Raw genomic sequence first — 25,505 nt, forward strand, 5'->3', positions numbered from 1 at the left:
CTTTAGAATAGAGTGGCAATGCACCATGTAGGGGTAATGCAGAAAGAAAATCCTGTGCTTTGATTATACTACAGTTCAAATATTTAAGTATAAAAATCAACACATATAGGAAGGTTAATTCTGAGATAGGATTAATTTTTTCTAGTATACCTATACTAAATTCTATATTATTGAATTATACTCAAAGTGAAGTAAAAGACCCAGTGTAATTCATGATTGTATGTTTGTTTCTCTACCTCTACCTCTGTCTCTCTGTCTCTGTCCTCTATTGGTTTATTTTCTCTCTCTCTCTCTCTCTCTCTCTCTCTCTCTCTCTCTCTCTCTTCCCTCTCTCACATATATATATATATATATATATATATATATATATATATATATACATAATTTGTGTATAAATGTATATACATTTTATAAAGACATACTTCAATGGAACTAGTAATTATAGAATTATAGTAAGGAAAGCTACAGATGCTTTTGAGAAATTTATAGTAGTCAGGGAGTCATGGGCAAAATAGTTTGGAGAAGCATTTCAGGTAAAAGGAACACTGTGAGAAGATGCTGAAAAGTAATAATAAAAATGGAGATTTATTACTTTAGTAGAGAAGGACAGAAGGAGAGGGTAAGGATAGAAAGAGGGGGGACAGGAGGGAAGAATGGAACCTGGGATAGAAAGAGAGAAAGGAGGAGAAAAGAAACAAAGAAGGGATAGAAAAAGGGGAGGAGTGAAGGAGAAAGATGGAGAGAAAGGGGGAAGGAGGAAGGAAAGAATGCAAAGAAAGGAAAAAGGGGGAAGAGATAGGTGGAGGGATGATGGAAAAGAGGGAGGGGGAAGAAGGGGAGGGAGGAGGAAGGGAGAGATGGAAAGGTAGAGAAGGGGAGAGATGATGAGGCAGGATAGAAAGAGATATGGGGAGGGATAGAAAGAGGGAGACTGAGATATCATGAAGAGCTCTTAAAGTCTCAGGAAAAAGGACCCCAATTCTGACACCTTGAAGTGACTTTCTTAGATGTACGTAAGGACATGCATAAAGAATTGAAAAGAAAATAGTGTTCCTCTTTGTAACAACCAAAATAACTGCAAAGATTTTTAATACTAAATGTCCAAAGTGAGTTTCAAATGCTGAAGGTTTACTGCAGATATGTGCAAATGTAGAAAGCCAGCCAGATGAGAACAGCAAGAGAGGGTATCTGAAAGGATATACAGTTACACAGGGAGATCAGGACCTTTTGAGGACTATGTATGCCTGGGTCTCTAGGCTGGTGGCTACAGAGATAAATTTTTGCTTTGATAATGATAGGGACTGTAGCTTTCAAAGTGAAAGTTAAGTACTCATATGTGCTATGCATTTTTCTACACTATACATGGGGTAATTGCATATTATTGATACTAAACTGAAATTTCCAAAGGGTAGATTATTTTTCTAAGCATGAAAGAAAAGTCAGTAACAGTCTTTTTCATGTCCCATATTGCTGGCACAGCTGAAGCCAGTATGACTGCAGCAAAGCATCTTGGAAAAAAACCATCTCAGTGTGTAATAGGAACTAGGACTCCCTGTGGGTTAGAAGAGCACTGGGGAGCAGCAGGGTCTGTTCCTAAGCACTGCAGATGCATCTTTTAAACAGAGCACTTGTCTACCATGCACAGTGCCTGGGTTCTGTCTCTTGAACTGTAAGAAAAACAAATCAAATTGTTATCTATGCATCAATTGTTCTATGGAAGTATAAAACAAAACCCCAAGAAAGGGGATCCATGGTGTCTCCTCCATGCCTCATGTTGACAAAGATGGGTGAAATTGACATGTTAAGAGAAATGTAATTTTTCCACTTTACATTTCTTTATTTCTCCATCTGCCTCTCTGGTAACTATCCCCTATGACCCTACTGTCGGCTTCCTAATCACTTTGTCTTGTTTCTCTCAAACCACAAGTATTCCATCACATCCCAGGCATCAGGTCTCATCTTTCCAATTGCTAGTGATTTCTTGCTTGATATTTGGCCCCAGTGATGAACACAGCACTATATGCATTAAAGCAAGTTCTCTGTCACATTACTACAACCCCAGTCCCTTTTATGTACTCTGTTATGTTCTTTTCACTCTTGACAATATAACTAACATTATAGTCTTTAACCACAAATAAATTGCTTGGAAACGTCTTTAATCTGATGCTGTTTAAGGGAAAATACTACAGTCCCTTACAATTATGTGGCACCATAAATGGTTTAAGAGAACATCGCAACACCTATTCCAGAGATATCTGGTCACCTCTTGAAATGAGTTCAGTTTAATGGTGCCCAAAATGCAACTCCCATTCTGTATCACCACTGAGCTTCCGAGTAAGCTTATTCTTCCATATATGACAAGGAGGCTGTTGTTTTCTTCTCAAAAGAGTGTCTATGGTTTTCTCTATGGTTTACTATTGTTCACCAGATGCTGCCACCTTTAGCTACTGTGAATACCACAGAATTAATTTCCGATGTTTATTTTCACACTTTCAAGAATTGGGGAGTCTTCTTACTTAGGGGAGGTGCCCAGTTTACTGACCAAAGTTGACTTTAGTTTTGTAGTCAATATTCCAGGAAGTCATGAGTTACTGTGATGGAATGCATATTCAGGTATGGCTCTTGCTGGTGTTTCTCACTCAAGAACTTAGATGAGTGTTCCTTTATTAACAAGATACATTCATAAACAAACTAATCACACAGCTCTCTAACCCCTGGAAACTAAGATAGAAAGAAATAGCATAGGTATACCATAATGCTACCTTTGAAGACTGAAGTAAAAGTAGTACACCATCATAAACAAGTTTTTATTTTGCAAGCTTGCTCCTTATAAAATCAGATTATTCATACATATGTTACTGGGCAGCTTTGAATTCAACAAAATTGAAGCCCAAATTCTAGATCTGAACCCCAGTAGGACATCTTGTATGGTGTAGATTATAATATGTTGATATGCATGGTACATAGCTAATTTAATCTGGCAAAGTAGGTCTGTCTCCTAAAATATCAGAAAGAAAACTTTATAGAAGAAGTTTGTTTCCTCATATCAGGGACTACGCTGTACCACCATACATTAGCACTGCCCTGGTATGTGGCAGTTAGAAGGCATCTTTGTACAGTTATGTTTCTCCTTCCACCTCTACATGGCTTCTAGGGATCAAACTGCAATCACCAGGCTTGCTGCACACATTTCTCTACCTGCATGAGCCATCTTATAGGCCCCTGATGACATGTTAATGAGACACATTGGACAATTAGTGGCTAAATACTGTGGATGTCTTTGCATGGCAGAGTATACCACATGGTAGAAAAGGCAAAGAGATTTAAGATTCTTGTAATTTATCAATGTTCTTGAGGGTATGATAGCCTGGAGTCTATGGAGATGTATTCCTCAAGGGGGAAAGAAGTGGTCACTATGCCTCTCCACTCAGACAAAAGCATAGTTACTCTTGACTCAGCACTCCCCTCTGTCCTGTCCTGGACCACTAACTGGCTCAGACATTATTTGCAGCCCATCTTTATACTTAGCCTGCAACTTATTGACTTAAGTCCATTCCTGCTGATTTTGTAGGTAGTGAGTCTCTGAAGGGACTCCTGCCACACAAATTTCCATAAGTGCAGGCAGAAGCTGTAGTTCAAAATAGAGTTATAGGAGATGCTCATGGACCATCTTCAAATGTCCTCCTCTGTCCATTCCTTTTGTTCCTATGGTCTTTCCTTTCATAAAACACACATAGGAAAACATGACTTAGCTTCTACTTCTGAATGACTTTGTGAGAAACAGAGACCACTGCAAAGGGTGCCTTTTTGACAAACAGTCACCTCACGAAGCTGTATTGGTTTTTGTTTTGTGTGTTGTTTTAAGATGAATTTCATAGACTAAATCACCTCTGCCCTAACTAGACTGTAAGTAGTAGTAATAGTGTTAAGAACCAGCTAGATTCTGTGATAAATCCTGGTTTCAGCAGGTAACCATCTCATGTAAACTTTGGCAAGTAATCTAACCCAAACATCTACTCTTTTAATCTATGAACTTGATCAAAAATAGTTTCTGCTTCAGAGATGTGCTATGCAATTCCTGTCATGTGTCTGATAGAAGCTCCTTTCTGCATGCACCACTGGAAACAGCAATTTTCTAATCCCTCTGTTGGTGAGGAAAGAAAGAAAACATAGTACAGAGTCCCTGTAAGAAATATTAACACAGTTGCTCCAAGGAGTCCTGTCTTTTTATTATTGACTATTTCTGAATATGCCTGGGCTTTTCCTGAAGTCATGTAACAATTTACTAGAAATCATTCATGTTAATACTACCATATGGGTTCTGGATGTAACTGAGCCACAGCAAAAGACAGCAGGACCTATAGGGATGAATTAATAAGTGCAGGGCAAGAGCATCTCTCAGAACACCAATGTAACCCAAAGTGAGTCCCAAGCATGCTGGAATTTTGCAGGATTTTCCCATGTTTGTCAAGTTTAGTTCTATAAACTAGACAGAAATTTGCAATTTAACTTTAACTTTAAAAAGTAAGTTCCTCAAAGTTTGAATAGATTATTTATCCAAATGTCAGTGCCACTGTGTTGGGCTTTTGGCAAACTCCGATTTGATTTAAAAGTGTAACTTCTGGAAGCCCAGAAGTGTTAAACCAAACCTTGAAAGAGATAATGGGGAATTTGTTCTGCTCTGATTTGTTGTATAAGAACTGAGAAAAATAACATAGATTATAAATAATTAAGGGATTATCTATTCCCTAAGGAGTAAAATTATGTGATTAATTATTTGGGAGTATTGTTCATATGATAACCTTGAAATCTATTAAAATCATCAAGCAACTTAACATTCCAATGATGCATATTGTTTTGAGTATATAACAGATAAGAGGCTATCAAGTTTATGTGTAGAATTATAAATAGAGACCTCATCGAGATATGAAGGCTATTAGTAGTGTCATTAGATGAATTCTATGAACATTTTAAAATGTTATATATCTGCATGTTTGCATACATGTATGTATGCAAAACATGTGTCAGCCTGATGTCCATGGAGCCAGAAAAGGGTGTTAGATACCCTTGAACTTGAGTTACAGACTATTGTGAGACACATGGGAGTGCTAGGGACTGAACCTGGGTCATCCATAAGAGCAGTGAGAACTCTTAACTGCTGAGCCAGTGTGCCAGTTCTGGACTCCTAAATTTTGTGCTGACCATGATCTTAACTCATGTTTTTTTGCTTGTTCTTTAGCTCTACATTTCTACTATGTAATATGGATTTCTGTTTGCCTTCCATCTGTTCCTACCATTTTCCTTCATGTTTGTACTAAAAGCCCACAGAGAGACCTTTATCAAGAAGATGGAGAAAAGCACTTGTATACAATTTGTCAAATGGTACATTTAGTGAAAAATGTGGGAGAATGTGAATTTACCCAGTAAAACTTGCTTTTACCCCACAAGACTAACACAAAAATAACTGAGATATGTATGCATTGGTATAATCTTTTGACTTAGAATGGGATGTATCAGGAAGAATATTTGCAGACTATCCACTAGCTAACAAATTATGATTTGTCAAATGATAAATGCACTGTAGAGTGTTGCCCAATGGAATAAATCACACTAATATACAACAATGAGGATTCAGTTCCTAAATATCAGACTAAAAGAAATCTCTTTTTTCCTTTCAAAGACATACTCAAAATGATTGCTCAAAATGATTCTGTGGCATTTAAGATCAGCAAAGGCAAGATCTGGCATGTTCAGTGTGCGATGGGACCTGTAATAGTGGAACCATTATTTATCTCTAGTGCACAAATGGACTTTGGGAGCCCATTCCCTATGGAGGCCTACTATTTCAGCCAAGATACACAAGGGCCTAGGCTCTCCCCCAAATGATGTGATAGACTTTTGTGATCACCGTCCTTGGGGAGTGGGTGGGGGTGGGTTGGGGAGGTTGATAGTGGACATGGGAGTATGGAAGGGAGAGGGAATAGGGGAATTAATATGTAAAATGATTGTTTCTAAATAAAAAAGGAAAAAAGAAGATTAGCAAAGGCAAGACCCAGGTAGTGTAAGATTAATGTATGCTTCCATATAGCTTGGCACACTGGCATATGTTTGTGATTTCAGCACAGAAAGGGTAAGCAGGAGGTTCACATGAGTTTGAGGTCAGCCTGCGCTACATATATAGTGCATTCTGAGCTATTTTGAGTTACATAGCATAACCCTGACTCAAGAAACAAAACAAAAATGATAGCATGGAAGTTCAATAATGGAGGTAGTATTAATCTTCTTAGAGATGGAAGAATTGATACCATGTGACAGAGCAAAGGTTTCCATATGATGTGATACAAAGATATTAACTAAATTTATGCAGCAGCTACCTTAATATATACAGATGTTAAAACTTACTGGGTATCCTATTTAAGATGTCCACAGTCTCATCTATTCAAATTACAACTCTGGTTTAAAAAAAAAAAATCTTAGTAGTGCTGAGTGGTGGTGGTGCTTGATGTTAATCCCAGCACTTGGGAGGCAAAGGCATGCAGATCTCAGTGAGTTCAAGGCCAGTGTGGTCTAAAATGCAAGTTCCAGGAGAGGACAGCTAGGATTGTTACACAGAGAAACCCTGTCTCACAAAACCAAACCAAACCAAAAACAAAAACAAAATCAAACAACCAAACAAAGACAAAAAACCAAAAAACCTCAGTAGTAACCAAAATCAACAGGATACAAACATATGATCTGATGACCTGACTTCCATCCTTAGGCCCTGCATGTTAGAAAGAGAGAATCTTCCAACCCCAGTGGGTGTTCTCTGGCCATTACTTCTGATCTGTAGCACATGCATGTCATTCTCTCTCTCTCTCTCTCTCTCTCTCTCTCTCTCTCTCTCTCTCTCTCTCTCTCTCTGTCTTTCTCTCTCCCTCTCTCTGTCTGTCTCTCTCTGTCTCTGTCTCTGTCTCTCTCTCATACACACACATACACAATAAATAAAATATAATGTGAAATTGAAGCATGGGGTCTTTAATCCAAGTACATATCTACACAACAGTGAATTAGGTGTGGATGGCATCAGTGTTTGTTTTAGCTATGATAAACTAATGAATCTTTGGCTTTTGTGTAAGACGGAGTAGTAGCTTCAGGCAAGTGAAAACTAAGTACATTCATTTAAGTTGCTAGTCAATCCTCAACCCTTTTTGCTGTACCCCAGTGAGTCTGATCTCCTTAAGAGAATGTTGAGTCATGTATCTCAGCAAGTCCTGACTCTGCTGTAGATTGATGTCATAGCATTGAAAAGGATCACAGGGGAGCCGGAATACAATAGTGTTTGCCTGTATTCCCAGAATGTGGGAAAGGGAAGTTAAGGTATAGACTCAAGGTAAAATAATGTTCTATATCAAGAACAGTTGGGCCTTGGAAACTCTTGAACAGTGCCTTTAGAGTTACAGGAAGGTTCACTATAACACTCCAATTAACCTAGCTAACACACCTAATATCATTAACACAGTGAGCCTGAAAAGCACCCATTTCTTAATTTACAAAGATTGTTTCCTCTCTTTTCCAAATGAGGGGAGATTAAGAAGCAATCAATTTGTGTTAAAGAACATTAAAGAAGCCTTTTCAACCTCCCAAAGTTTATAAATGGCTTTTCTCCCTGCCATCCACTTGGACAGCTTAATGCACCTTTAAATTCTCACATTTTCTTTACTTTTATATTTGTATTTGGCTTTAACAGTCTACAGTATTCACATATTTAGTCTGAACTAAAAAGAATAATCCTCCTTTTTACTTATGTTTTTGAGATGTGAGGTGGGGGTCTCATCTGGCTCAAGCTTGCTTTGAATTCTCTGTGTTCCTTAAACTCTTGAGCCTACTGTCTATTTCTCATGTTCTGGAGTTTCAGGTATGAGGCACCAGGCCTGGTTCACTAAGGTAGGAAAGAAATTTACTTGCTGATCTGCATCCCCAAACCTATGATTGCTTACAGGGAAGTTTGTCAGCTCTTGGATGGGCACAGTACTAAAAAATTGAGGGATGTGGTCCATACTTTCAGTTTTTTTTCATGCAATGAACCGGCCAATACTCTTCTAAATGATGCTACTGTTACTTAGCTAATAGAATATAGTCTCATATTTTCCACTTATCTCTCTATGCTTGAATTAGTGAAACGTCCAGACCTCACCAGAAAAGTTTCTCAGTGTGATAGATGGTGGTGGGGGCACTCACAATAGTCAAAGCATAAAGCCTAAGTGTCAGAACAAAACGATCAGCTGCAAAATGGACATCTATATCAACCTCTCCCCAAGGCTCAGAGATCATCAAAACAGAAGAGCAGAAAAACTGTTAGAACCAAGAGGTCAGGGAGGACTAGAGTGAAGCAGTGTCTTCTGGATATTTCAAGAACACTGAACTCTTGACATCTCAGCAGCTGTGTTTTTCTGCACAAAACCAAGTCAGTCAACATTTGAGAATCAAGTGGGAAACAGTTCATGGACTCTATCGATAAATGAAGAGCACTAGTTGACTAGTTGGCTTTGTGGAGAGAGAGTCAGTTTTCTCTAAGGGTGTAGGTCCTGATAGGTCTGTCAGACCACAGAGGATGGCCCTACATCCATGAATATATGGTCCCAACCAATTGGAGTCAATGGATTATTAAACTTAGTTTTTAAAAGAAGACATGAAGTCAGGAGAGTAGGGAAATGGAGAGGATCAATGAGGAGTTAAGGCAAAGAGCTGAAAGTGAGTATGTTTAAAATAGATTGTACAGGATGCACAAAGAATTCATGAAATATCTACTTAAAAGTCCCTAGCTTTGTCCACTAGAGATCACATGACTATGCCTTGAGCAGAAGAATTGAGGATGGTTTAGGTGATATTTGTATTGGGGATGGATGACTGTGAAGCCAAGGAATTCCAATATGTACAAGTGTTTTTGTTTCCAGGACACCATTATTTCATATGGATACTTCCTCCTTTTAGCTTCAGTTTTTGTTACTTTTACTGTTTTTACGGAGACTGTGTTTTACTATGCAAATCTGTCTGTATTCAAATTAGCTGTCCTAATGCCTGAACATCCCCAGCACTAGAATCAGTTTCAGATTTTCCATTTTAAGGCTCCACCCAATTTCTTACTTTTTAAACTTCTGTAATTTTGTCACTTTTTCTACTAAACCTCTATTTGAACAAAACCAAGATGCATATTCTCATTTTTTCCATTTAATGTATTACCTATATTCCTAGAACTTCGCTATCCCTGTAATTTATTTTTCCTTTTCCCTCTTTTGTTGAGATGAATGCGTGTGTCTGTCTACAGCAATATTGGGGCTTTTTTTTTTCTCTTTCCCAATGTGCGAGTGTGTGTGCGCACACGTGCACGTGCACACACAGACACACACACACACACACACACACACATCTATACATATTTTAATTCATAATATATATTTCAAATAATGAGTAAGTAAAATGCCTGCTAGTAAATGAATACAATTATATAGTTTCTCTTAGACTTCTGCAATGTCTGTACACACTGTTATGCTCTCAGATGCAAAGTCAGCTTAATCTTATAGAGAATAGTATCGCCACTTCTTGTGCATGCTTGTGTAATTTTCCACGTAAATCAGCACATTCTTTGACTCACAGGATATTTTGTGATGATAAATCTTTCTTGTCAATTTGACTCACTGTGAAATAAGCTGAGAAAGTTGGCTCTGGATGGGTCCATAAGAGCATTTTCTGGAAGAATTAACTGAGGTGAAGACCCGCCCACAGAGCGAGTTGCACCTTTCTGCTTCAGCCCAGATAAGAGGAGGTCCAAGTGTGGATTTTGTTCTGTTCATTCTACTTTTGTCCCTCACTGGTGAATGCATCTACTCTGTTCTGCTGTCCCTTATGCTATTGTCACACTTCACTGTCATCAGAATTTAGCTTCTTAGTTTTTCCAAGGTAAAATGATAACTAGTAGTTCCCCAGGAATCTTCTAGGCCTTCTGCATAGGACTCGGACTACTAAGGCATTCAACTCCAAGATTGAGCAGCTATTGGACTCTCAGCCTGTCTATATGTACACGATCACTGCTGAACCAATCTAAAATTATCATTTAAGATAAAATAATAAATTTCCTTTGTGATACTTCCTCCTTCCCTTGGTGCTCTTTTTCTAGAGAGCCCTGACTAAATATCCTCCTCTTTAAGGAATAACATTGGACTAGCTTTCCTGCTAAAATATTTACTCATTTCTATTCTCCTCTGTCATCTGTGATCATCATATTAGATGTGTGATTGTATCTGGCTTGTTGCATGCTATATCTCAACATTTATTTTCCTAGTTTATATACTTTTTGATCCTGTAATACCAGTATTTACATAAGACTTTAATGGAAAAACAGTGGCTGTGTAAATGAACTTGCAGAATTTCATTGTTCTCCTGTTTAATGAGGTTATAGGTCAATAACCAAACACATTGCTCGAAAACAGCAGGGATCATTGCAGACTGGGGACAAAAGAGTATAAAGCCAGAGATGGTAGGGAGGATAGTGTCTACTGCATACAAAAGAGTAGCTGCACATATATCTTCACAGTGGTTGTAAGCATGTACAAGATCTCAGGGCATGTATTCTTCCCCTGACTCAAACTTTCTGCTCCCTCATGTCCTCTGAATCCCTCTTCTTCTCCCCTTCTCATTCTCCTAGCTCCCTCCCCCCTCTTCCCGTGCTTCCAATTTGCTCACCAGATCTTGACACTCTCCCCTTCTCCAGGGTACCATGAATGTTTCTCTTAGGGTCCTCCTTATTTATTAGCTTCTTTGGCAATGTGGATTGTAGGATGGTAATCCTTACCCTATGTCTAAAATCCGCATATGAGTGAGTACATACCATGTTTGTCTTTTTGTGATGGGGTTACCTCACTCAGAATGGTTTCTTCTAGATCCACCCATTTTCCTGCAAATTTCAAAATTCCATTGTTTTTTCCCGGTGAGTAGTACTCCATTGTGTAAATGTACCACCTTTTCTCTATCCATTCTTCAGTTGAGGGGCTTCTAGGCTGCTTCCGATTTCTGGCTATTACAAATAGTGCTGCTATGAACATCATTGAACACACATCCTTGTTGTATGAATGTGCTTCTTTGGGGTATATGTCTAAGAGTAGAACTGCTGGATCTTGTGGTAGACTGATTCCCATTTCTTTGAGGAGTAGCCATACTGATTTCCAAAATGGCTGTGCAAGTTGGCACTCCCACCAGCAGTGGAGAAGTGTTCCCCTTTCTCCATATTCTCTCCAACATGAACTATCATTGGTGTTTTTGATTTTGGCCATTCTGACAGGAGTAAGATGGTATTTCAGAATTGTTTTGATTTGCATTTTCCTGATGGCTAAGGATGTTGAACACTTTCTTATGTGTCTTTCAGCCATTTTAGATTCCTCTATTGAGAATTGTCTATTTAGTTCTGTACCCCACTTTTTAATTGGATTGTTTGGTGTTTTGTTTCTTGAGTTCTTTGTATATTTTGGAGATCAGCCCTCTGTCAGATTTGGGGTTGGTGAGTATCTTTTCCCAGTCTGTCTGCTGCCATTTTGTCTTGCTGACTGTCTCCTTTGCCTTACAGAAGCTTATGATAACAAGAATGGAGATATTATAATAGAGGGAGACATTTTTGGTTTACAGAGAAATCAGGAACTAGGGAAATGTCTGTATATCTACAAAGATGACATCAGCTAACAATCTAAGCAACAGAGGAGAGGCTACCTTAAATGTCCTCCCCTGATAGTGAGATTGATGACTGACTTATATGTCATCCTATAGCCTTCATCCAGCAGTTGGCAGAAGTAGAAGCAGACACCCACAACTAATCACCCAACTGAACTGGAACCCAGATGCAGAGAAGGACAAGTGAAGAGCACAGGGATCCAGACCAGGCTGGTGAAACCCACAGAAATAGCTGACCTGACATCCAGGAACTCTTGCTCCCCAGACTGATAGCTGGAGTACCAGCATGGGACTGATCCAGACCCCAGGAACATGGGTTTCTGTGAGGAAACCTCAGAAATCTATGGGACCTCCTGTAGAAATTCAGTACTTATCCCTAGCATAGGTGTGGACTTTGGGAGCCCATTCCATATAGAGGAATACTCCCTGAGTCAAGACACAAGGGGTTGGGCCTAGGCCCTATCCCAAAGGATACAATAGACACTGATGGCATCCTATGGAAGGCCTCACCATCCAGGGGGAGTAGAAAGGATATGTGATAGATAGGGTTTTAGTTGGGGGGGGAGATAGGGGAGGATGGGTGGGAGAAGGGAACTGGGATTGTCATGTAAAACAATCCTTTTTCTAATTCAAATAAAAAAGTTTAAAAAAAAAGTTCTCAGGGCAAATGAAACCCTAACAAGGACAGGAGAGCTAAGCACAAAACTAACCAGTAGCCAAGCGGTTATTGGAAAGTGATGGCCGTTGGCAGTGGGAGAATCAGTTTTCTCCAAGTGTTGAACCCCTAGTATGTTAACCATACTCCAGTGGAAATCCATACATCCAAGTAAGTATATATGGACATCAAAAATTGACAGTACTCCATGACGGGGAGGGGAGTTTCCATTTAGTAGGAAAGTAAAGTGGATCTGGTAGAATTGGGAGGAATGTAGGCAAATATGGTCAAAACAGATTGTATGAAATTCTCAAAGAAATTTAAGAAAACACTGCAGATTGTGGGCATATCAATATTTTTGTATTTGCTGATGCTTGTTATATCTTCTCTCATTGAGCAAAGGTCCATGAAATAAAAGATGGATAAAGATATCATTACTAAACTGAAGTCAAGTGTCAAGACAATTTTGTTTATATTGTCAAAGCTTTAAATTTGTTTTTATTAAAAGCAAAAAATCCATTTAATCTTGACTTAAAATCATGAGATCTCTTGTTTTCCAAAGGCAGATTTTTCTATATTGGGCTCACAGAGTGGGTGGATTTGCTTGGATATCTATCTATCTATCTATCTATCTATCTATCTATCTATCTATCTACCCTTTCACATATCTCAGATATAAATCTCACTGGGGAAAAAAAGCACCACTTGTAGGAGCTATTGAAGTTGTGTTGAAGTAAGACATTCTTGTAATCACTGCTCGGAGATATTGTCTATGTTAGAAGCAAAGAGATACTGATTCAGGCCACATTTGGTGTTTATGAAAGGATGCCCAGGCCAGGCTGCTTCAGAGCAACAGGGCATTTTGGAGGTGAAGAGCTGAAGGTATTGTGAACATACTTTCCATGGAAGACATATTAGGGCCAGAGAGAACAGCTGTACATCTTAGTTAAGGGAGCCACATACATGTAAAAAACAAATGAAGGCATACCTGTGCTCTTCTGAAAACATAAAGAAACTGAAAATTATAGAAGTAGCTTGGCTTAAGAGGTAGAGGACTACTGCCAAATACTGTTGAAATTCTCTAGATTTGTCAGGAATGCTGGGCAGGTAGCCCAGCCATAGCTGATCCTTCTGTGGTTCAGATTCTGTCACCATTAAATTGAAATGAAGAAAAATGGCATCCTTAGCTATAAAAAAATCAAGGCCTCCTTCTCTGTAAATGGAAAATAAATAATACAGAGGGACAATAGGGGATCAAAAGCTGATGTCAGATTGGAAGGCATGTGGAACTAAAATAAGTTTTTATGTTGATGCATACATTATGAATACTTGGGGAGATGGTTGCACAAAGTGGGTAAAGCATTTTCCATCCAAGCACAAGGACCTGTGATCATATCTCCAATACCCAAGTGAAAGCCAGAAGTAATGGAGGCATGTGCATCTAATATCAGCACTTCCTGGAGGAGGTAAGTTGATCCCTAGAGTTCTCTGGCTAATCAGCTCAGCTTAAACCAAGAACTTTGGCTTTAGAAAGACACTGTGTCTCAAGAAATAAGGTAGATACATGATCAGAAAAGATATAGACACAAAGATGCATACCCTACACACACACACACACACACACACACACACACACACACACACACACAAACACACCAATGTCAGCCAAAGGCTCAGATGTTGGCAAAACATATTGAAAATATCAACCTAAAAGGTAAACCCATGAATGATTAATACACTTCTTTAAAATTTAACATATATTCAGTCAAAGTTACTGGAGTATACTGTGAATGTTTGCTAAATATTCTCTTCCAATATAATCTGATTGGAAGAATTTACCAAGCATGGGGCTGGTGGAAGGGACAAAACAAACACAAATATGATGCTGGAGAATGGAATCTTTATTTGTCCTTCTAAAATTTGTTCAACTTGACTTTTGAGTTTAGATCCTTCATAACTTTGGTCAAGTTCAGCAATGTGGCTGAACTCATTTCCCCATACTTTCTTAGCAATGGCATTTTGAATGGATATCCTAAATCTTATTGTTCCATCTGCTGTGAAAGTAAAGCAGTTCTTTTTTTGTGTGTGATAATGCACAATGATAGTATCCCTAGATAGAAGCTGTGGCGCTTTCCTCATGGCACTGTGAAAATCTTCACATTTCTTTGGAAGGAGGCAGAGATTTTTAGAAACTACCACTGTTTGATCATGTTGTAATGCCATATTTAGCAACATTTCTTCTGTGTTTTATTGTCTTGAGACACCTTTTTCTTTTGCATGCGCATTTGCTGTCAATGTGCATGTTTATGGGCTCCTGTGTGGGGTACACATACGTGTATGTGTGGATGTGTGGAGTGCTGAAATTGATGTCAGGCAGGTTTCTGGCTTGCTCTCCATTTTTATTATTGAGTCAGGATATCTCATTGAATCTCCAGCACTTTGCCCTTCTGCTTCCCAAATTCTGGAATTACTGGAGATAGTCATGAGTATCAGCCTTTTATCGTGGTTCTAGGGATCAAAGCTCTGGTCATTATACTTGTGAGGCAAGTGTTTTTTAATCCATTGAACAATCTCCCCCGCACCTATAAAGTTTTATTTGATGTTTTCCTTTTGCTTTTAAGAAGCTCATAAGACTGTTTATGGTCTGACCTAATAAATTTGTATATCTCAATATATACACAAAATAACATCCTTCTTTCAAATATTTATAAAACCCCACAAAAAATTAGTAATTTGCCAAAATATAATGGCCATATGGGTAGCAGCCATGACATATAGACATCATATCTATGTGACATTTAGGGCTTAGGAAGAGAGGACTCAGTTGAGGCTCTAGAAACTCTTACTTCTCATTACCCCAGACCCTACAACCCATTCGTAGTTCCACAAAGTAACCTGGATGAGCATTCTAGCCTACCCTGCTCACAGCTGACTCCATCCTCTGATACCACTCATATTTCTAACATCTAGTGCAATCTCCTTTCTAGACGTGACATTTTATGATGTATCCCCAGTTTTCCTTTCAGCCATATCTTATGTCAGACCTTACAGGGCCTGTGATTCCTAATACACAGATAATCATTTAAAATTGTATTAAATTCCCACAATCTCCAGAAAAGAGCTACATGCAAACGGTCCAAAGATACCAATCAGATACTATTAGTTGGAGACAAGTAAATCCTTTGAAATACTGGAGACGGTGTGCATGCAAGTTTTTCTCACCATATGAAAGACTAGATTTCTTCATAGTTGGAAAGGCATGGTAGTAGAAACATGGTTATAGCACATGCACATTTAGGAAGACAAATGCTGTTGCTAAACTTGCTTTCTCCTTTCTATAAACTTTGGGACTCCAACCAATAGGGTATATGGAACTACACACATTCAGCATGGATCTTCCTATCTTTTAAACAAACCTATAAAAATTCCTCACACACATGCACAGAGATGTGTTTCCACTGTAATTCCAAATCCATGCAAGTTGAAAGTCATTATCAACCATCAGAGCAAGATAACTAAGACTTGACCAGGTGTGACAACAACAAAAGACATTGCTATAGTTTGTGTTTTCATTGTCCCCCCATCTTTTCTGTCTTTCTGGAGCCATAATAAGATACCATGACCAAAGAAACTTACAGAAAAAAAGGAGTTCATTTGGCGTTTACAATTTCAGAAGGTGAGTCCATGACCACCATGGTAGGAAGCATGACAACAGGCAGCCAGGCAGCCATGATGCTGGAGCAGTGGCTGAGAGCTTACATCTTGATCCACATGTAGGAGGCAGAGAGCCAACTGGGAGAGGCTTTTTGAAACCTCAAATCTTAGGCCAAGTATTCAAATGAGGCCTGGGAAAAGCATTTATATTCAAACAAATAAGCCCCCAAAGGTCTAGATTGTAAACCTAAGTCCTCAGAAGTAACACTCTTGAAAAGTGACAAAAAAAAGACAAAAAGAGCTGTAATAAGTAGCCCCTAGTAGGAGGCTTGAAGGTTACCATAATTATATCCATTAAGAGAAGTTTAGGACACCAGGCACCCCTATCTTTCATTTGCCTACAAGCCAGTGTTCTTTGCCACATACTTCCACCATAGTGTTCTCATCCCAGAACACAAATAAAGAGAAGAATCAAGCCCTGACTGAAACCTAAACATCCATGAAATGTAACAAACCCACTCTCCATATGTTACCTCAGGTATTTCTTACCATGGTCGAGAAGCAACATGCACATATAGCATCTGTGCCAAATTAATATCCAAGGAAATACCTTTGGGTTAACAGATGCTAGTCAACCAAGTAGTATGATCATGTATCTACTTCAGGGGAACAGAGTCTTCCTAGTGCCTTGTAAACAGGAAAACGTTGAGCAGAATGTGATGAGTTCAATACCTTGGGCATGTAGAATTGTTTCAGGAGTCTTTAAGCAACAGCCTTACTGCATCTGCCCCTTTGTTCTTCAGTCCTCATCTCTTACTCCTCACTGTCCACCTAGTTAGCTCTCAGGTATCACTTACTGCATTGTCTCATGTAAGGAGTCCTCTTAAGCACTGTATCATAATAACATCCACTCAACCTGCTTTACTTGATGCCCCAGAGCACAGAGCAGTTTCCAAAGTCTGATCCCATTAGCTTCTTTCTGCCTATTCCCACATCTTCCATTTATTTGACTTGTAGCACAGAAAAATGCACACATTGTTTGAGTGAAAGCAAGTAGAGATAGTTAAAAATCTAAAATCCTGTCATTATTGTGTCATATCTGTAATTTCAGTGGCCTGTTTTGTAAGAGATGCGATCAGCTCTGGAGAATAAATTAATTCAAAGCCTCCCATGGGAAACACAGAGGTGACCCATGGGATTGTTATCTCCTCGAGATAACAGAGAAAAAGACCAGTGACAGAGAGAGGCACAACCTGATTTGTTTCAGAAAATCAATGCAGATGCTGTAGATTTCTGGAGAGAACAATTAATTGTATTGAAACAGGCAGAAAATAGAAGGTCAAATGTTTACTTCCTTTGAGTAAGAGGATGGGGTTCAGTGTGACATGAAAAGCATACTTGAGGAAATCTTTGGAGCCATGATTCACCAAAAAGGAAATAGACAGCAGGCTATCAACAGAGAGGTTCACTCTTTCATCACCATGTTTCCATTTAAACTGAACCTTTCTTTTCACATTAAAAAATAATTGTAACCAATATATTCATTTACATTATAAGAACACCAAGTAATATCATTTCTTATTAATGCCCCCCCAAAAGGTCTTTTTAATAACAAAGAAAGGAAAATTAAAAAGGGAGGTGGCAGAAATGTAGGAAAGCAAGGGAATACTGAAAAGGGAGGCAACATTGGTATCTGCAAAGGGTCACTTCCCTATACTCACAGTGTCTGGAGGGATCATGAGAGGTAACAGGAATGTTATCCTTATGGTTGTCTTGCTAAGAAGCAAAGGGTAAATTACAAAGAGAAAATGTTCTTTCTAAAAATGCAGTGTTGCTGCACACACACTTGCATGTGTTATTGTTTCAATTCTTAGTGATGGTGATGATCTCTTCTCAGAAAGCTCTTCAGAGTGAGAAAAGAATCTATGCTAATTGCAACATTACCATGAAATAATATAATCTCTGCAAAAGAGGGTTGTCAACAAAGGGAACAGACCAGGTGTACAGCTTCATTTGCAACCCATTGCTCTACTCTGGAAAACACACTCTATAAATCCTGTACAAAGATGAAACTCCCAAAATACACCAGTTTGGGTCATCTAACAGCATGTCACCCCCTCTTCACACATTCCACTGCTGACAAAGCACATACCTTCCACAGTTGCTCTCTTAGGCTGGATGGTGATGGCTCCTTCTGCAATATCTTCATGCTGATGTAGTGGGTTGACTTTGGATCCCCAGCTGTCTGACCCCACCCAGAGAAAATGGCCCACTTGGTCAGCTCTTTTGGCTGCTGCTAGGATCTGCCTATGGAAAGGAACACAAAAGAGCATATAGGTGTAAAAGCTGACCACGAGAGTCTTCAAACTCAAGTAGAGCCAAAAGAATCTCTGCAGTCTCAAAACATAAGCAATAAATAGCAAAGGTTATAAGGAATTGTATACGATATATGCAAAGAAATCCATAAACTAATAAAAAATGTCAAAGCTCTTTGAGTAAAACAAGTGAAAGATGTTGGAAGTCAAAGGCTAAAGGAGAGAGAAACATGTAATAAACTGGAGATGCATATTCACAAGTATTAGAAATTGTGAAAACACAACTCATAAAAAAGATTCTAAGTGCCTTTCTCAAAATGGCCAAATAAAGTCTTGTTTTACTTCATGTTTTGTCATTGGGCTTCAGGTGGAGAGGTGAGATAGTAGTAAATCTCATTTCTTGAAAGTACTATGTCAATATCGATCATAGCAACCATTTATTAAAATAAAGAGAATTCTACTTTCAATAAAAACATTCATTTCCTAGGTTTATAGATGAATATAGTTGGCAAATATCAAAAGCAACAAGATAAAAAGTATGAAAAGAAAACAATGATATTAATGAGAAAGTTATCATATTGGGATTTGGGAAAGAGGTGAAAAATGAGAGACGTTCACATGTACACATTTATCCACACACATACACACCTGCATACACACACACAAATACACATACAGCTACACCCACAAAACAACCCCCCACATGCAAATGCTCATCATTCAGGACTTTCAAAGTTCAGGTACCACATAGTTCAGAAGTAAAACAATTAGGCAACATGTGAGACAGTAAAAACTGGGATAACATTTTCTCTCTCCTAGACCAAAAATACACTGGCAATTTTTTAATAAAATCATAAGAAATTGTTCTCTAATAGTGTGAGCACCCAACAAAAGTCAAAGGAGAAATTGCTGTGTGATGCAAGGAAAGAAGAAGGAATGAATGGATATGTACCTGTGTATTAAGTACCGAAAGGCAAGAGAACTCAAAGTGACTAAATAGCTACTTAAAAAAAAGTATTAGAAGGAAAAATTATTCTGGATTTTTATCTACCTCATCCAAAAAGAACTACAATTTTTATAGGAAGTAATCAGTTAATACAATAGCCACTTCTATAGCTGTTGAGCCTCCCATCAGTTGATAAACACAAGTCTATAGCTGGTAACTGTCTACCCAAGTCTTCACAAGTACACAAGATCCCAGTGAAAAAGAGAAAAGAATAACAATGAGATGGTCGCAAGTGTAGAGTGTGGAAGAAATGAAACAGGAGAAAGCACAAAATAACAAGTTCATTTAGTTAAGGTATATAAAGATAACCAACAGCAAAATATGTGAAAAACTAAGAATATAAACAAGAACTTGTATATTGAAGTGAAAAATTGCTGTTACTTTTGAGAAAAGAAAGCTAAGAAAACTAAACTAAAAGCTAAAAAAATAAGAATGCTAAAATAAGTATAAGACTATATACAATATTTCCTGAACAAATGTATAGAAAAAGTAAGACTTTTTTAAACAGTAGGTTTTAACTATTGTTAATAAGACATTTCCAGAGATCATTTTACACTTTATTATCTAGTTACCAATTAACTGATAAGCTGAGAGGATGATTTTGTGAATTAAAAAAGGTAAACTTTTGTAAAAACAGAGGAACAAAACGGTCCAAAATACTAACTTTGGAAATAATGAAAATATCCTATAAAAGCTGAGAGGAACTCAGAAAAATAAAAACAGAGAGATCCGCTTAATTTCTGAAAAGATGAAGTAATCAAATATGAAAATAATGATGCAATAAGGAAAAGTCTGAGAAAATCTTTTAATTCAGAATTATAATATTTAACACATAAAGAAACCTAATGCAAAGATGATTTTCACATAGGCCCAGTAGTATTTTTGATTTCCTCCCCACTGTAAGGTTACACTGTCTCATGTCATACAAATTAAGAGTTTTCCAACTCATAAGTAAATGACACTGTTTACTAAATCACTTCTGGGGCAAATATTGTTTGAATAGATATGAGACATAATGTCACCATGCCAACTATTAATTATAGGAATCAGAATACACAAACAAGTTTTTTCATAAGAATGTTATATTCATTTTATTAATATGTATATCTTTATGAGTGTTTAAGTCCACCACATGTATGCAGATGCCCTCAGAGGCCAGAAGATTGTGTCAGATCTCCTGGTTACAAACAGCTGTGAGCTGTGTGATATGCACACCTGGTCCTCTGCAGGAGAAATAAGTGCCCTTAAACACCGAGCCATCTCTCCATCCCTGAAATAGTTTTCCCTCAGTTAACTCTTTTAAAATAAGTTATTCAAGAATATGCTGTAGCAATAGGAAGGGGGCATATTACTACAAAGTAGAATAAAAGTCTTTTGTGAAGAAGTCATGAGCAGAGAGAAAACAAGGGGGGGCAGGTGTTAACAACATAGTCACTGGTTCCTGATTATGAGTGAGATATGTAGTTTCTGCTCCCTCAAGTCCTCCTCACCCCTCCTCTTCTCCCTTTCTCATTTTACTTTTATGTGCAGAGTTCTATTTTTGAAGACAGATTTTGTTCTTCCTTTATCCAAATTACCAATACCCATGACTGATTCAGCATTTAGCATCCCTTCAAAATTGATACATTAATGCCATCCTTTGCCTGTTCTCTAAGTGTTTGAAGTTAATGTTGCAGGAAATGTCAAAATTCTCCATCTCCAATGTATAGTTTTGAAACATTGTGGGGATTTTGTAATCTTCAGATGGTTCTGCCTTTATCACATTCTAGAAGAAACATGTGAAGCATACTCTTTATCACTGTGCTCAGAAACCAATAGGCTAACACATATATTGCAACACAGAATAATATTCACTAAAGAAAGTAGCTCCATTATAAAAATATGCATACTTTATGCAGGACAAAAGTATTATAATTTAATCACAAAACTGTCATTTTAAAAACTCAACATAGCCATACATTACTAATGTATCACATATTAGTAAATGCATAATGTAGGCAAGAAAAGACTTATAAAATGGTTGACAAGGATATTAACAACATCAGGGGAAAAGCAGAGCCCAAAAGACCAATATGATGAAAACAAAACCTCACAAGTAACTAAAACACAAAGAGGAATAAGACAACCCAAGAGTGACACAAACAGCATTGTGCTAGGAGAGAAATAATGTATTTTACCATTATCCAAAACATTGTTCCAGAGAAGGGCATATGTGAAAAAAAAAACTTGAAATAGATAAAGATGGAGTTCAGGAAAGTTCTGCCATGAGAAGAAGACAAGTGGAAGAAGCACCCAGAAAATGCTGGTAGGTTTGGATCAAAACATTAATGTTGACAACTACAAATGTAGTATATGTAAGGTCTAAAATGATAAATCTTGAACCGAGGCTTAATCCTACTTTAGTCCTGTACCTGCAATCCTAGCAATTAGAGGAAGAGGCAGGAGCATCATGAGTTAGAGGCCAACTTGCGTTATAAATTAAAACCCTGCATTTGGAGAGGAAGGGAGAGAGAAGGGGGGGGGAGAACAAGCAAATTCACAAAAATTCCAATCATTCAGCACAAGCACGAGTGTTAGACTCAGAATTTCATTCATTCAATGGCATTGTTTGAGCACCACATATTTTCTTAATATTAGTACTGGTAGTAAGGATGAAAACACCATTCAAAAGTCATCTGGGCCAATGATGGCTAGAGACAACAGGCAACACACTTATGTGAACCATTCAACAACAGCAATGGCAACGATAGATGATGCCACTGGCATAAGTTAAACAATTAAATTATTATGAGAAGAATTTTCCAGAAATACTCTGGTCAGAGAAATCTTCCTTGAAATGCACCAGAAACAATGAAAAGATTTAGGAAGAATGAAACAGAAACAGTCTCCTGGCTAGCAGTGTGTACAACATTGAGTGTTTAGAGAGAAGTTAGACCAGGAAGCTCTCTCATAGGACAGCTTTAGAAGACTTTCATTTAACTCATGGGAGAACTGAGATGCAAAGAAAATGGGAGCTAAGGGAAGATGCCTTTTCAAGGAGAGAGAGTGATGATCTATGTTGTGAAAATATTCTCAAATTCCATTTTCCATGTAATAGTCCTATTCCCTCACTTGTGGTCAAGGCCTTCATACTGGAATGCTGGAGAGATTCGGGGCTTTGGGGGAGGACATATGGCGCAGTAAGAAGGAAGGAAGGGCTTCTGAAAATGACCTTGGAAAATGCCAAGGAAGATATTATCATGGTCTGAACCCTTCAATTTTACTGAGTAAAAATAATTCACCTTCAAATTGAATGACACAGAATTTTAAAATGCAAGGTAATGATTTAAAACATAACTCTGCCACATCAGGAAAGTATAAACTGTCACATTTCTAGATGATTGTATTGATGGCCCTTTTAGGGAAAAGTCAAATCTTCCTAGAATCTACATTATAAAATCTGACAATTTAAACACATAGAACATAAAAGCTAATGAATCTATGATTGAATTCAAAAAAGGACATGTAAAATTCTATGTTCATTGTGAATATATTAGTCTGATGTAGTTACATATTGTATAGTATACTACATAGTATGTATATCTGTATTTATAGTTCAACACACACATTCTTACAGGAAGTTTGATATTATGTTATTTTTTATAACTGTGGAATTCTGTAATGAAAAATGTAATTGTCAATCCACAAGGGAGAAGCTAGGTAAACTGCAGTTCTCAGGTAAAATAAAATTATAAATATAGATTAAAAAACTTCACAGATCCACACAACACTGATACGCAAGGCCCTCTGTTATGAAATGCTAAGGCATGCTGGGTCAAGAGCAGAAGCATGCAGTACACCTAAAGGGTACTTAAAAATGGATCAGGATCATGGTACAGAATGTTTCCAGAATAACACATCAGAGACTGACAAGCCAGGAGCCCTGCTACCCACAAGGGAGAATGTTAGCTCCAGTACAGGGTGCAAGACATTTTATTTGGAGGTTTGGACAATGTTAGAAAAAAATGTAGCCTTTGAAGCCAAGCCCAAATTACCACTTATTTTTAAAATGACAAAAATAAAGATTCTGGACTGAGTTACAGCGTTCAGAAAAGGAAGCAGGGGGCACTTACATTCTAGAAGAGATTCCAAGGATGGCTCTGCATGGTATGGCTATAAATGCAAGGAGCTAGGCCAGGGGGCAGTTAAAATGACAAGTTGGGTGTGCAGGAAATCAATGCAGAAAGGAGTAAGTATTACGTGGGTGCAGAATGTGGATGGCCAACAACTGTGTTCTGGCTTTTAATTCTGAGAAAGCATGAAAGAATATACCACCTTATAATTACAGCTCTAATCTGAGTTTTATTTCTCTTCTCCTTGCAAGCATCCTCATCATTCTGCCTCCTAAAGTTGTGACATGCATAGGAACGAGGTTCACCAGTCATCCTTACTTTATATCCTCATCGTTGGCAAAAATCACGACGGCCCTGGAGTTGGGGGTGTCCAAGAGCTGTTTGATAATTCTATCAAAGTCAATGGTCCTGTCTTTGCGCTCTTGGGGAATTCTCACGGACTGGGCAATGCAGAGCCCACCTGTTCAAGAAAAGAAAGCAGAGTGTCAATAAAGTCCCAGTGGAGGTAGCAAAAGAACAGGGAAGATAGTGGCAGGGGTCTCAGAACTTTCTTAAGGATGCTTATGCTTCAGGAAGACATAAAATATCATGCTAGTTCTTGAACTAGTCTTACAAACCATGCAGTAAAGCACAGCCTCACTCTTTGTAATGCATTTTGAATACTAGTACATCCCAGGAAAGCTAGGGGTATTAACTTTCAGGAAGTGGATAAAGAGTGGCAGACAAAGAATGTAGATGAAGGTCTTTACAATGCATGTTATATGTTACATTGAAAATAGACACTTAAGCAACTGGTTTTCATGTTTATGCCTAAGAGTTTGAATTCCAAGACAGTTCTTTTCCCCAACAACACATGACTCTCAGATTTTAAAGATCACCTACAAAGAAATAAAATGAAAAGCAAAGTAACCAACAAGTATACCCACGGACTATTACAAACATAGTTTTATAGATCAGGTATGATCAGCCAAACCACTGAAAATTCGTTTCAATTATTCCATGTTACCTTTCCAGAAATCATGTAATATATTAATAGCTAGTATTCCCCTGCTATAGAACAGGAAGATTAAATAGATTTTGAACTCCATGCTTCTCAGAATCTTCATGATACCAATCGATTTGAATGAATGCCTTGAGGAGAAATGGGGGCAGGGACAGTTTACTGAACAATTGATGGACTTCATCTTATTCCAACTCTTGCTTAGTCATCACCCCTGTATTTTACAAGATGTACAATCAAACAGTCCAGTTAAGATAAAAGAAGTAGAGGATATTTATAGGAAAAAAATCATGAAGACAATGCCAGGAGTAGAACACTTAAAGTGGGAATTAGATAAACACCTTGTTTCTCCTGTCATGCACCAGGGAGACATCAAAAATGGACTTTCTTACATCTTGAACATTGGCATGTGTGGATATAAATAGGCTTTCCCAAACACAGAAAAGCATAAAACCTGATCCCAAATTAAGACCTTAATCTCAGTTGCTATTAGTGCTTTGCAAACCAGCTTTCCAAGTTCAGCACTCAAGAAAATACCTGTGACACTCATCAATGTACAGATAGCCTACAATGTTGTAATCAGGTGAATCAACCTCCCTGAATTTCTAGAACCATATGTACAACAAGAGCAGACATTCCAATCAAGTGCAACTGAAAGGATCATTAAGAGGAACCATATTCTGGCTTTAAAGAAAAAGGAAATGAAAGATCGCAGAAATCATACAAAGTATCATCTCAGATCTTACAGTAGAAATCAATAAGAAAATCATAGGAAGATCTAAGTATTTAAAAGTTTAACAACAGACTCATCGAATTTACCCCTGGGACAAATAGAAAAGTGTCCAAAGAAATTAAATACTTTGAGAAGACTTAAAATAAAATTACAGTACAAAAATTAACAGATAATAGCTGAAATAGTAGTTAGATGAAAACATGTGCAAACTGCTCTCAAAGAGTCACAGTAATCAAGTTTTTTTTTTTTTAATTGGGTCTGCAGATTCTGTATTTCAAATTGGTTTCTTGAATATATATAAAATTCTTTGTGAAGTCTAGCTTAAAAAAA

General features: G+C 37.9%; 1 protein-coding gene across 1 annotated transcript in view; it reads right to left on the reverse strand.

Moving 5' to 3' along the window:
• Grm7 (glutamate metabotropic receptor 7) overlaps window positions 1-25,505 on the reverse strand; it is a 787,913-nt gene that overhangs the window by 334,232 nt on the left and 428,176 nt on the right. The window contains exons 3-4 of the mRNA XM_035448802.1: window positions 23,761-23,902; window positions 18,162-18,316 (exon numbers count right to left, since the gene is read on the reverse strand). Coding sequence (XP_035304693.1) covers window positions 18,162-18,316; window positions 23,761-23,902 — 297 coding nt within the window. The remainder of the gene's footprint in view (window positions 1-18,161; window positions 18,317-23,760; window positions 23,903-25,505) is intronic.

This window comes from Cricetulus griseus, chromosome 8 (genome assembly GCF_003668045.3).
Source record: "Cricetulus griseus strain 17A/GY chromosome 8, alternate assembly CriGri-PICRH-1.0, whole genome shotgun sequence".
Lineage (NCBI taxonomy): Eukaryota > Metazoa > Chordata > Mammalia > Rodentia > Cricetidae > Cricetulus > Cricetulus griseus.